Raw genomic sequence first — 14,477 nt, forward strand, 5'->3', positions numbered from 1 at the left:
AGAATCTGACAACCAAGGTTTCATCCAGGTTTTCCCGTTCACGACGATGTGAGGGTTGACATTAGCAATTATGTTACAGAGTTCGTGGAAGTGAGGAATTAGACTTTGAACGTTAGCATGTACTACCTGTAAGGAATTTGGGAAGTTGTTAAAAGCATTTGTAAGGGGATTAGTATTAGGGGGCTGGGTAGGTATGGGAGCGGGGATTCCACTCAGCTGACCACCAGTAACCTTGCTGAAAATAGACGCATGTGCAGCACTCTCACTTTGAGCTGCCAACCTGTACTCTATCTTGCCTAGTTATATGTAAATCTAATGAAGATAAAATCTAAAAGAAATAGTTGTAATAGTAATTATAGTCTAGTAATTAATGTCTAGTGTCTAAGTTAGTTAAAACTGTAAAATGTGTAATGCCATGTTAGTTTCGGTCTGTCGGTTTATTTAATCCTGTCCAATTCCGCTCGGCTCGACACACGATATTTCACACCATTGTGTTTCACAATTATTGTACCATCTATTGTCCAACAACTGGACACAGAAAATCTAGTGATCGCTTCTTGCAACAGTTTCATCCTGACTGACGTGTGGTCTTCTCTGATTGTTTTGCCCGTTCCTTTCAGTTTCTTTTTCGATTTGAATAGTTCATTCCGTTTGCAGTACAACATGAAATTCACTATTATCGGACGCGGCTTATCTGCACTCATTTTGCCTACCCTGTGACTTCTGTCTATGTCCTCGTGCGTTAAATGTACAACAATACTGTCAGCTATCTCGATGACAATTTTGTCCGTGTCCTCGCCACTCGATTCCCGCACCCCGAACACACGCAGCGATTGTCGCTGCTGATATTGCTCGAGAGCATCGGTCTTAGTTTCGAGCTGTTCCCTGGAGTCTGATATTGTCTTGTCTCTGGCCTCGAGCGCTTCCTTGATCTCCTCGATTACTTTGGTATTAAAATCTATTGTAGCTTTAAGCTGGTCTATAACGGCCCTGGCTTTCTGGTCTTGTATGATGTTTGCTAGGGTGGTGAGTGTTTCTTTGTCTCTCAGAGCTTCCTGTAGGGCACGCTTCACTGGGCTATCTGTTGTTGCTACCTTTCCTTTCCCTGGCATGGTTGTTTACAAGAAGGATTATGTTGTTAATTACTTTTGATACACTTTGAACTGGCTATTCGTAGCACGGTGATTTTACTTATCACTTAGTTGAAAGTTCCACATGTCAATGCCGATTTTACACCTTCAAATCACTGATAAACCTGGAGACTGAAACACACGCTACTAAGCACTGGTTGCCATCTTCCCATGTTCCGAGCTGTCAGTGGAGAGATGGCATGGAATGACATTAGTAAACGAATAAGCTTGACTGGAAAATTTGGAAATAGGAAAGATCAAAATATGAAAATAAAGCTATAATTCAAGAGGACAAATTGGAGCAAATATTCAGTTATAGGATGAGGAGTCCGTGGTTTAAGGGAAGCATACCCGCCTCTTACCCAAAGGCTCTGGATTCGATCCCCAGCCAGGTAAGGGACTTTCACCAGGACCTGAGAGCTGGTTCGAGGTCCACACAGCCTTCATGATTACAACTGAGGAGCTATCTGATGGTGAGATGGCAGCCCCGGTCTAGAAAGTAAAGAATAACAACCGAGGGGAATCGTCGTGCTGACCACATGGCATCTCATAATCTGCAGGCCTCTGGGCTGAGCAGAGGTCGCTTGGTATGCCAAGGCCCTTCGGGGCTCTTGTGCCACATGGTTTGGTTTAGGACGAGGAGTAAGGGATTGGAATAATTGATTAAGGAAAATATTTGATAAATTTCCAAGTTCTTTGAAAACATTTAAGAAAAGGCTAGGTATAGAACTGATAGTGAATCTACCACCTGAGCAACAGTGCTAATAGCAGATCATTAATGACTGACTGATTGATTAAATTTTCAAAGGTTGATTAGCCTTTGTTTTGTTTTGTTTGAGCATACCTAGTTCTAATGCTTTTGTGGAAATGAACTTAAAGTGAAGCAACATCAGAAATAGGTGCTTACCTAAGTTGGCAAGAGCTGAACTGCTAGTGTCTGTAAACACTGCTACATTTTCATTCAAGGACTTATGCCAATGTGAAAAATAATTAACTAATGAAACTTGTTAGTACAGTAGAACCTCGATAATTCGAAATCTGTTAATTCCAAATCCCGCCTAATTCGAAGAAGCTCTCGTTCCCGGAATCATGAGATACAGTTTTGCATGTTATTTAAATTGTTTAATTCGAAATACGGATTTTACATTTTACAATAATAGTACGTTACAGAGTAATTTAAATTCAAAATTTATCCGCGTCATGATAGAACGCGTGTTCCGGAACGTGGAGGGGTAGCTTTCCGCACTTACACTCACTTCGCTGTGTCTACAGTGTGCTTCATAATTGCTAAGTTGAATGAAATCGGAATTCTTTTGTATTCAACCTTTCAAGGAATGCTGTAATATCACGCAGCAGGCAGTGTGCGGAAAAACAGAATTCGCGAACACTGGTGATGCCGACAGTTGACGAAAAAGCGGGGCTCATATAATCAATTCGTAGGCACCGACCAATATTGTCATTGCCAGCCGGGGAATCATACAAGGGTAAGGCTTATTGTACTGTGTTGCAATGCACACTGAAGCGAGAAACTTTATCCCCTCGTCATAGGAAAGTTCGATAAGCCACAATGTTCTAAGGGCGTCGGGCACTTTCCGTACAAGTACGAGGCATCTAAAAATGCAAACAGTACAGTAATCCAAAAAATAATGAATCTGCACAGAGGAACCAGCATAATTTATCTAGTCTTTGAATTGTGTGATTTTTTTTCTTTCGTTGCGTGAGGTTATGTTTGTCAGTGATTTAACCAAGTGCATTATTTGAACATTGTAAATGCACCTTGTTGGATACATTTCGGAAATAGTTTTTTCCATGGCATCTGAAAGTTTTAAACTGTGAATCGAGGTGATCGCATGCATTAATGGGTCTTAGAATACTTTGTGACGTGGCAAGTGTTTACATTTCTGAAGTACGAGAGCAGTGCCATGGCAGGAAATCTTACAAGGAGAGTGTCATAGGAAAGTTCGATTAGCCACGATGTTTTACGGGCATCCGGTACTTTCTGTGTAAGTACAAGGCATCTAAGATGCATACAATACAGTAAGTAATCCAATGAATAAAGCATTTGCACATGGGAGCCAGCATAGATTTCTCCTGGGCTTTGAAACATGCTTTTTTTTCCTTTCTTTCTTTTGTTGCGTGAGGTTATGTTTGTCAGTGAGTTATCCAAGTGCATTGTTTGAATACTGTAAATTTCTTGGATACATTTTGGAAATAGTTTTTTTCATGGCAAGTATTTTTATTAAATGACTTTGTAAGCCTGTAATTGAATTTAATTATTTACCTATAAGTAACTATCTGAAATAGGCTATTGTAATATCAGTACAGCCTCTCCCTTGTGATAGGCAACACTTTTAATGCCTGAGGGCAGTGTGGTCTCTTAGAGAGGCAGAACTTTATGAACTTTTCTACTTGGTTAATAGATGTCAGCATATTTGATTCTGAGTGCCATTAGGGGCTTGGAATGTATACCTACTGGTGATCTTGTACCTTATGTATCTATCTGGATCTTGTAGTGTGCGACGATAAGTGAGGTTCTCCTCCCAGGAGACTACAGACAGGCTGGGGCAACATGTAAAGTAGGTGGCTGTATTTTAATCTAATGGATGAACTTATCTGTATGCAGCGACTGGAAGTTACCTGCGTACTCCTTTAGCACATAACAGTTAAGGTGTGCTGTGTTTAACATAGTTTTAATATAGGGCTTCCTAATATTCTGTTAGCTTCTAATATGTAGGTTTCTAGGCAGTCTACGGACGGAGTGTAATCCCCCTTAAAGGGTATCATGTAATTTCATTAAGGACGGACGAGTGTAGACTCTCGTTGCCCTTGTTTACTTTGCTTTTGGTGATAAGTTTCTCTCACTTCTAAATTTTTCTATCTCGCATTTCTTTCTTGTCTTAGTCACCAACATAGTATGGCTTATCCTCTGTGTCACTGGGCCTTCTGACCCATTAGGTTTTATGGCACGTCATGTCAAGGGATTGCTTGAGTGGACTCAGCATCCCATTCCATTTTGTTCTCGGTCTTTCTATTAACTTTTGGTTTATCCCTTTTTGGCCGTCTAGTATGAGCTTCGGCTCCTGGTTTTTCTGGATCCTTCTGATCCACAGGTTGTGTGTAGCTACCTTTTGAATAAAGGGCAACGAGTGACATGTAGTGTAAAAGCTCCTAAGCTTTTAAGTGTAATAAGAGATATCCTAATGTGGCCTCTTGGCCTGTTCGGCCATTCAAAGTTCAGGGTTCGAGGCCCCTCCGATATGGAAATATTTGAAAATGAGGATTTGCTTCCCCTCTGATGTGCAACAATTATCATTGGAAGCTATATCTTCTTGTTTGCTAATAAAGGCAAAGTATTTTGTCAAACCAAAGAGAGACTAAGACTAGCAAGTCTTGTCTTGTAAAATGGGAGCTACTTCTCCCCTGTTAACTATTGTTGATTCAGCTCTTAAGCCTATCACTGTAAATATCCCTTTCTAAATTATTTTCCTTGTTACTATTTCTTAAAATTATTGTTGTTGCCTTGAGAAGATATTGAAACAATAAAAGAAAGAAAAGAAAAGAGCTTTTAGGAAATATCTTTTGAGTGGCCTCTCTGTTCAGCAGCTGCCTAGGCCCTGCTGCTTCTTCCCCTCTCCCGCTCTTGTTGGGGTATCAGCTATAATTATGTAACTCAAATGCAAGCACATGGACTGTAAGACATGATTATGGAAAAACATGCCAGCTTACACATTAAAATTACGATTTTCCTGCTGTTTTCCCTTTTAACTACTGTATTTACTCACGTATTAGACCCCTTTTCCCCCCATTTTTACAGCCATAAAAAATAAAGGGGGTACAATATGTGATAACCTCAAATTGTGTGCAGTGAACTCATGACTTCTAGGCTATAAAGAGCTATACATTGTGTATGTAAACATTCTACACTGTTCTTTACCCAACCTATGAATGTATTTGAATTATACCGGCTAATTTCATTGGAAGGCAGTATTTCTAAATGTAAAAAGTCAATAAATGGTGAACACGACTTTTGGGCCTACATATAAAGTAAATATAATCTGTTTTAGTTGCTCATATCATGTCATTCGCTTCATCTCATTAATTCCTCTGATGAGGTCGACGTCAGGAAGGGCATATGGTCGTAAAAACTTGCTACGAAGATTCATCTCGCTTCATAATCGACCCCGTAGAGAAAAGGGATAAGGGTATCGTATTATTATATTATGCAATATTGATATAGAATAACTCAATGGCCAGTCATTTGTCTCTTGTCAGTTGAGCAATAGGCCTACCACAGAGTAAAGCTGATCACTGCTTTCTTTTTAATTGTCTTGTGTCGCCAACTTCCCTGCTACGAGCGTGTCGTCATCATCACTGCCATCCCATCAGCCATGCACTGCAATTGAGACCGAGAGCATTCGAGATCCAGTCTTTTTGAACCTTTTAAAAATAGTTTTGTTCCCGACTATAGAGTCCAAACTGTGTGAAGTTATTCCCAACTGGTTTCTGGAGATGGTCTCTGATATTCCCAGCCGGTGTATGTGTAGCAGAAGCCACTCCTTGTGCCAAACCACCAGCTGATAACTAGCGTATGTTATGAGTTGTATTTCCGATGTAATACATAGTGACTGGAAGCATTCTTTTGATAACTGCAGTTGTTGAAAGCCAGAACCTTATTTTTAAGTATATTTCATGCTTGTTCTCTACATTTATCACATCAGGATTTACCTAAACAGCTGTAAATGAGATAAGAGAGACTGCATTGTTTAGGTTAGGTGTGGTATGGTATGGTATCGCCCGGATAGTGCCAAAGTTCCACGGCGGAAAGATTAAAATTAAATAACAGGAAAGTTTGCCGCATTTATGGACATCTATAGGTGTGGCGGTAATGTGTTTTATTATCATAATGTTTAATTTCGTACGTTCATTGTCCCCCATTTTTTATTAACACATACCCTAGTATGTTTTTTTGGCATCTCCGAAAATTGTTGAAAGTAAGTGGGGACATAGAAAATCAATATTATTGTTATTTGTTATGTACGTTGGCGAGTAAAACAATTGTGACTGGATCATTTTTATCATGTTTTAAACTTATTTCTCTCCCAAAAAACCCTATATTGGCCCAAGTTACGAGATATTAAACTATCACTTTGTTAATGATCTCGCCTGCCTATATTAATAGGCCTAGCAACAACCATGAATATTTCTTAACTAAAGTAAACTCATTTCCTCATCTCATAACATACGCTAGTTATCAGCTGGTGGTTTGGCACGCTTTCAACAACACGGCTTTTTTTTAGACAGGCCCCCAGTGGCAGGGAGTTTCATGTAGCACTTTTACCACAAATCAACCTTCTTGCCATTCGTAAATCTCTGGCAATATGGTACCGGGAATTGAATTCAGGCTCCTGAGAACGGTAGCTAATTGTGCTAACCATTACGCTGGCGGACATTCTTAATAACAATACACAGACATATATACATGACTGACGTGTGCTTGCAATGCGCGGGTCGGACACAAAACTATTCACCTATTTGTGCAACGTCATCCGAGCTGCAGTAGGCCTACGCTACGGAGGCGGACATTTCTTAACTACCGCATGACTTTGACGCGGACGAAACTATTCACAAATTTGTATGATGTCATCAGAGCTGCATAAGGCTTGTAGCCGCTTTGAAGTGGAATTGTCATTCTTCTCTGACGAATTACATTGGGGGGTTCTTGTACGCGAGATGTATTTTCTTCATTTTCTTCGTCTCGAAAAGCCAAGGGGGGTCTAATACACAAGTACGGTACAATTTTGGGCTGCCTTTAATATTGTCCCTTATTTTCATTTCCAGCACCTTCCAATAGGACCAGCCCTTGGAATATCCAAGTGTTCCATTAGGGAAGTAATCAGGAGCTGGTTCACGAATGAACACCTTGAAAGGAGGAAAACAAAAACAGTCATCAAATATGGGATATATTTATTGAAGGACCATAAAGAAAACAACTGAAACATACACTACGGTACTTACGTGTAGTTGAAATCACAAGGGGAAGGCACTACCTGGGAAACTGATTTTGGGAGCAGTCTTTGTGTAGTGGTAGTTTATCCTCAAGGTGCTCTTATATTAAAATGTTAGGGCGCACTGGCCAGCCCATCTTGAGTTGTAGAATGCCCCAACTTATTTGTTGCAAAAAATATTAGTGTTTTCTACTTGCAACTCGTCGGGTGACTGCGGCTGCATCTTCTCTACCCTTTGATAGTGTATCTTCTATGTAAAAAGAATAAAACTAAAATGCAAATTGCATTGAAATCCCAAGCCTAGTAATTACCTAGCAACCAGTTGTTGCTGGCCCGGTTGGACCGGTGAAGTTCTTCATAAATACCTATGTTGGTGGTCTGATCAGACCTCCACGACAGCTAGCGAGTTGAAATGAGAACCAATTTCCTTCAATCTTTGGCAACAAATAATTAAATAAAAAACATATCTCTTGAAATTAGCAGACCTCAATTTCTACTGTACAGATAGGGGCAATTAATAACATACTAAAATATAAACAAAGGAAATAATGGGACGTTAAATTAAAATTCTGTTATAATATGACTATAATTTTTAGATTGTTCTACATAATACAGTTCCCAACATCTGTAATTTGAAACACTCACATACATGTGCAAATATTTGAAAAGATGAATAAAACAAGTTACCTAATCTGAAAATAGGTAATGAAGACCTTAATGGATAGTAGATATATGGCACATTAGGGCACACCTATTTCTAGAGTATTTTAACACAATAACATGAAAACTTACATTTTTTGCAGAAACCAATGCATCACCCATTAAATCTACCCAGCCAGTTTTTGTCGATACGTTGTAGAAGGAATAAGCGGCTTTCAATGATTTGTGGGTGGGGTGATGCATAACAGTTGATGGCAGAGTGTAATAACTCACAATATCTATTGAACAAAAAAATGAAAAAATCATCATTAAGGACACAGTTTTACAAAGAAGTAAAGAGGGGGTCTTAGTGATCAGAATGTTACCATTTAATATTCTCACAAGACAATTTCAATACACTTCTAACCTGAACGCTAGTCCCTGACAATACAGATGAATCAAATATATTAATTGGAATGAAGTTTAGTTATTATAGTATTCCGAAGGGTTGGCAACAGTGTTGAATAGTAATGGCTGTGTGTGATGGTAGTTTTAGGTTAAAAGTGCATTTATTTGCATTCATAATTACAGTTACTTGTTTTGAAGTTCATCAAACCTCATTTGTACGTAACCCATGTATGCGTAACTGGATGTTATACGTATACATTTTCGTTAAGTGCAGTTTATTTGTACAATAGTAAGTTGAAATGATGTCACCGACGTTTGCATTTCCTCTGATCAAAACACAGGCGAGTTAGGAACGCGATACATTAAGAGTCGGCAGCGGAACTTCAACTTCAGATGTCGGAGGGATGTGATGGTCCAGTGAAAGAGTGATCGCATGGCATTTAACCTCTTAGCATAAAAGCCCGAGTATACTCGGGAACGTAGCTCACTGATTGGTACCTAATTTAAAGGCCCGAATATACTTGTTTCTTGTTGTTTTTCAGTATTTCTGCCCGATATTTATAAAATTATTACTTCAAGTTCCTATTTTTGCCAAAAGATGTCTCTGACTCAACCGTAGTGGATGTCGATGACTCAGGCACCTCGTTTTCGAGGCTTTTCCATATTTATTGCTATCTAAGTGTACTTCTTCTGTTAGGTGAAAATGCAGAGTGAAGAAGAGTTTGACATTGAGTTTAATGAGACTGATAGCTTTGTGTGCATGATGCTAAAGGGAAGAAGGCACGAAGGTAATCCAGGTACGTGTAAGGAGTGCAATGTAGCATTGTGTTGATCCTTGTTTTAGGGCATTTCACACAGCCACAAACATATGAACAATGTCTCTTGTACAGTATTGAGTGTCATGTTATCTTACTTGCCATCTGTTTAGTGCTGTGTTATTTATTTTACATGTAAGTTAAAAGAAGAACCCATAAAAATAGGAGTATACTCGGGATTTTAAAACAGGAACATTTCAGTGGCTTATATTTCATTGTTACCGCTGTCACTGTTTTTAAATAAAGAGTCCATTTTAACAATTAAAAAATTAGGTAAAAAAGAATCACAATTTTGTAAATAACTGCTATATTAAGAGGTTAAAGAGACAATTGATTTGCATGCAACAGAGTTAAAATAATGCTGTAGATGCACTAATTTCCTGTTGTTGCCTAAACGGATGCAAATCAGAAATGCAATACATTAGAGTCAGCACAGTTGGCAGCAGGAATTTAGTTGCAGATATCGGAGGGGTGCAATGATCTAGCAAAGCTCATGGAAAGCAACTGCATGGAACAAAGCTGCTGCTGCTGCTGATGATGATGATTGTTGTTTAAAGGGGCCTAACATCTAGGTCATCGGCCCTAATGGTAAGAAATGAGACGAAATGTACTAACAATTTAAAAGTCGAAAATCATCCAATGACCAGAATTCAAAATGTGACGACGAAGAAGGAATGGATGGATAAAAATTTAAAACAATCAATGGATCCGACCCGCAATGCCCCACATTCCCAGAAACTAGCGTTAAACAACAGTATTACTGACCAAGGGACTGCTCTAAAGCACAATACTGAACTGTTAATTCTTGTACTCTAAAGGGGTCCAAAATCCAGGTCATCAGCCCCTCATAAAGGTAGTTATCGCTAGGAAAGTAGAACCATGGTATTTATCACATTGCGGTACTAATCAAAAGTAGCGTAGACTTGCGGTATTCCGCACATTATGGTACTACTCACAGGTAATGTAACGCGCACATGTAACACAGACCTATGGTGTTTCTCACATTGTGGCACTATTTTTTTTGCTAGTTGCTTTTCGTCGCACCAACACAGATAGGTCTTATGGCGACGATGGGATAGGAAAGGCCTAGGAGTTGGAAGGAAGCGACCGTGGCCTTAATTAAGGTACAGCCCCAGCATTTGCCTGGTGTGAAGTGGCACTATTTACAGGCAACGCAAACCTATGGTGTTCCTCACATAGTGGGTACTAATCATATGTAAGGCAGACCCATGGTGTCGCTCATATAGTGGAACTTATCACAGGTACTGTAAAATCCACCCTGATTCACACACTGTCGCTACTAATCACAAACCTATTGTGTACTTAACATAGTAGTACTATGCGCAAGTAAAAGCAACCCATGGTGTTCCCTGCATGAAGGTACTAATTACAAGTAGTCTCATGGTTCTAATTTGATCATCCCTTGCTCGCCCCTTTTAGTCGCCTCTCACAACAGGCAGGGGATACCATGGATGTATTCTTCGTCTGTGTCCCCCACCCACAGGGGGGTGGCACAAAGCTAAAGTAGAAAGATTACAAGAGACATGTTCGGGGCACAGGACACACTTCCATTTTGACAGTAAGCAGGTTACAAAAACGAAACACATTCAAATGATGCTTAAAGCGGATATTTGCCGTATTAAGTAATTAAAAAAAAACTGATTCTATCAGTAGAAATTTTATGTTGCTGTCGGCTGGCATGGAGAATGGAAAGAGAAAAGTTACACACTGAGGAGAAAGTAAAATTTATACAAGAAGTGGACAGTAATCAACATAAAACTAAAACTGGCATAGCTGGAGATTTAGGAATTGCTTTTACCTCATTTTGAAGTCATTAGTAAAAGAAAAGCTATTTTGGACAAATTTTTATTTTAAAAAAGTGAAAAATCAACAATGTGTGATTAATAATGTATCAAATGTGATATACCGTATAATCTCGAATACCACCCGCCACGGAATAAGACCCGCACCCTTATTTTGAAAGAACAAAATTTTAAAAAATGTGATGTCAAAATTATTTACGATTATTTAAGACTCCATGCCGTCAAAATCCACGAACACAGCAGCTGAACTTCCGGGTGCTGAATATGACCAGTTGGTGTCAGTGTGCGATTATCAACCACCATCCATTCTGTATAGAGCTGTTTCAAGGCTTCTTTAAATGGACGGTTCACACAGACATCCAGCGGCTGCAGCATAGACGTCATCCCGCCTGGAATGACTGCTAGGTTGGTTTTCCCATCCTTGATATGTTTCTTCACGGCATCTGTTGTGCGTCCGCGGTAACTGTCGAGAACAAGCAAGCTCTTTTGTCCCAATAATGCACCAGGGCGACGTTGCCAGACACACTTTACCCAGTCTTCCACAAGTGAACTGTCCATCCAGCCGGAGTTCTGAGATCTGACGATAACACCGGCGGGTAGATTTTTAGGAAGCGTCTTTTGCTTGAGAACAATGTACGTTGGCAATTTGGTTCCGTCGGCGAGAATACACAACATTACCGTACACCAATGTTTTTCATTACCACCTGTTCTAATGGTAACACTTTTCGCACCCTTAACATTCACAGTCCTGTCCACTGGCATTTCAAAGTAGACTGGCGTCTAATTTGCATTGCCAATTTGGGAAAGCAAATATGCATTTTCCTTCTGCAACCGAATTACGAGACGCTGAAACAACAATAACTTCTCATCTTAGGCACCAGGAAGACGCTGTGAAATTGAGGTTCGCCTTCGTACGCTCAACCCATTTCATTTATAAAAATTACAAACCCATCCTCGGCTTGCCTTAAACCCTTCCGTTGAAAGTTCCCTTGCGATCTCTAATGCCTTTAGCCGACACATTTCGGTTGACACACCATATCCCAATTCCCGCCATTCTGTCACATATTTATAGGTTTTTTTTTTTTTTTAATTTCTGGAAATTGTACACTCAGTCCACGAAAAGCTCTACGATCACCACTACATGTTAATAGCACATTTTTCTTCTTTCTCCAATCGCGAATACACGACTCGTCAATATCGCATATCCTATCGGTGGCACGATTTCTAATCATTTTAGCTTCGCAAACTACTTTCAGTTTCTCACTCGCAGTAAAAGATCGCAAATGCTTTGTGGAATTCATGTTAATACTCTGAGAACGTGCGTGAGACTGACGCCAAGTGTGAAAGTAGCGTATACTGAGAGCGGAGAGAGCATTGTTGCCAAGCCGCGCTGGCGGTGATGCCCGATTTATGCGCATTCGGAAAGATAAATTTCCCAAAATTTTGAATAAGACCTGCACCCAATTTTGGAAGTGATATTTTCGAAGAAACAGTGCGGGTGGTACTCGAGATTATACGGTATTAAAGGAAACGTATATAAACTACATTGTTAACTTACATGTCTGAAATAGCCTGTTTTTAATCTTATTCCTGAAAACAGATAAAATTATTTTAATAATTATGTGATACATCTAAACCCAATTTGTATTAATACTTAATCAAATGCATCTGCTCTCCACCTTGATATACGTATAACTCAGGTTCAACTGTAAGCGTTTAGGTTCATAAGCACTGTGTAACATTTCAAGACAATTTGACTTAATGAATTGTGCATGTAGTTTTATTAAGACAATTTCTACTTCAAGGAAGCTATTTTTAAACTTAACATGTTTGATACGACACATAACATTTGTTGGTTACTTCAAGTGTGTCCTTAGGCTTATCTGTTTGTAATGTGTGTTCAATCTAATTTCTTCTTAATTTATGTATTGTATGAGCTGAAGATGGTTCCAAGCGAATCCAAACTGGTACTTATTTATTAAATATGTATAAATTACCATTTGGAGTGTTGATTGGTGGAACATCCATCGAACAATTCCTATACAAATAGTAATATGCTGGTGTTCTAACAATGCCAAGTTCCAGAGCTGGAATGACCTGGCCACAGACAGCGGTGAACATTGGTCTGCTATTTTCCGTTAAGTGTGCAAACTTCACATTTCCACCAGCGCCTCATAGCAGGAATCGAAACCTGTGTGCCATGGACCAGTAATTATCAGAACATGTATGAACCAGAGCAATGACATGCTACCACCTATCAGAGACGAGTGGCAACAGAAGAGACAAAGCACATCACAACAAACAGTATTCAATTTAATGTTACTGTTAATCAATTTTAAGGTTCTTTTATATTGTAGCCCTTCACATTTAGTTTTCTTCTGACTCTGTGATATTAGGGCATCCAAAGTAAAGGGAGTCGTCCTTGCTTCTTAAAACAGCCGTTCCTTCACAATATTTTCCTCATTTTGATTGTCATCTTCACAATTTTCTTGGTCAATATGGGCTGTTGACCATGCAGCTTTTCACCTTAAGACAATCATGACAACCACCACCAATACCAGTTAACACGACTGAACAATATTTTCATGTTAGCGATGCTCGGCGTTGATATGGACTAAGCAACAAAGTTTTAATTCATAAATATCTCCATCATCATAGCCAGTACAATAACTGTACAACACATAAAGGATCGGAAATTGTACTTTCTGTAACTTTTGTCAAGTAGTATTTATCAACACCAACACTAATAACATAAGATATCTGAGAATAAATTTTACACCTTCCCCTAAACTATCATTTCACCCAGCATGAATAAAATTATTTATAGCTTAGATTGTAGAGCTTTATTCCTAGTCTTTATAGACTGATTTTCATTACATTCTGTTCAGTCATTTTCTCGCGATGCTCATACATACATAGACATACATTACAGAAAATTAGAATAGAATACTCCCATACCCTAGATGTTGGTCGCCTGGATCATTACAGTTAAGTTTAATAACTATTTACACCAAATCTCTTAATTGTAATTTTAAAAATTTAATTTATTTTTATTCCTAGAAATTAACAGTTTAGGACAACATGTATCTTACCCTTATTAAGTTGTATTAGTGCAAGTATTTATTTATGTCATAATTCTGAACCGAGTTACCCTCAACTTACAATAGATAGTATGAATGAACTGAATGACTGCATGAATGAATTGAATGCTCTTAGCCTACATTTACGGAACTCTAGCAGCTAGTGTGAGAACATTCCAAACAGAAAATTAAAAACTGCATTTCTTTCATATTTGTGGACATGTCTGATACAGAAGTACAATTTTTTAAAAAAATTCTGAGCAATGCACAAACAAATATCTGATTTTGTATATATATATTGTACCGGTTACGACCTGTACATAAGTATTTTTTGAGCATAAGTTACGTTTATTTACCACGCGTAATGTTCCGAGCGCGTCTGGTTTGTTTACCAGCAGCGAGGACCAGCTAGCGAGTGTGTGACGACTGTGAGCTGTGACGTAGCCACAGGAGCTAGCTAGACCGCCCGCTCGTCTCAACATGTGTTACCAGCCTTGACTGGTATTTTCTGGATTCCACGTAACTTGTTCTAGAGAGTTCGATTGAGAAAATTTTGAAATTTCTATAATAATTGTGC

At 39.0% G+C, this 14,477-nt stretch overlaps 1 protein-coding gene across 3 annotated transcripts in view; it reads right to left on the reverse strand.

The window, feature by feature from the left end:
* LOC136864446 (glycylpeptide N-tetradecanoyltransferase 2) overlaps positions 1–14,477 on the reverse strand; it is a 298,318-nt gene that overhangs the window by 79,964 nt on the left and 203,877 nt on the right. For all 3 annotated transcript variants that reach the window (XR_010859313.2, XM_067141451.2, XM_067141450.2), the window contains one exon: positions 7,928–8,073. Coding sequence is in view for 2 of the 3 variants with exons in the window: in XM_067141451.2 (XP_066997552.1) it covers positions 7,928–8,073 (146 nt within the window). In the remaining variant the exon portion in view is untranslated. The remainder of the gene's footprint in view (positions 1–7,927; positions 8,074–14,477) is intronic.

This window comes from Anabrus simplex, chromosome 2 (genome assembly GCF_040414725.1).
Source record: "Anabrus simplex isolate iqAnaSimp1 chromosome 2, ASM4041472v1, whole genome shotgun sequence".
Taxonomy (NCBI): Eukaryota; Metazoa; Arthropoda; class Insecta; order Orthoptera; family Tettigoniidae; genus Anabrus; species Anabrus simplex.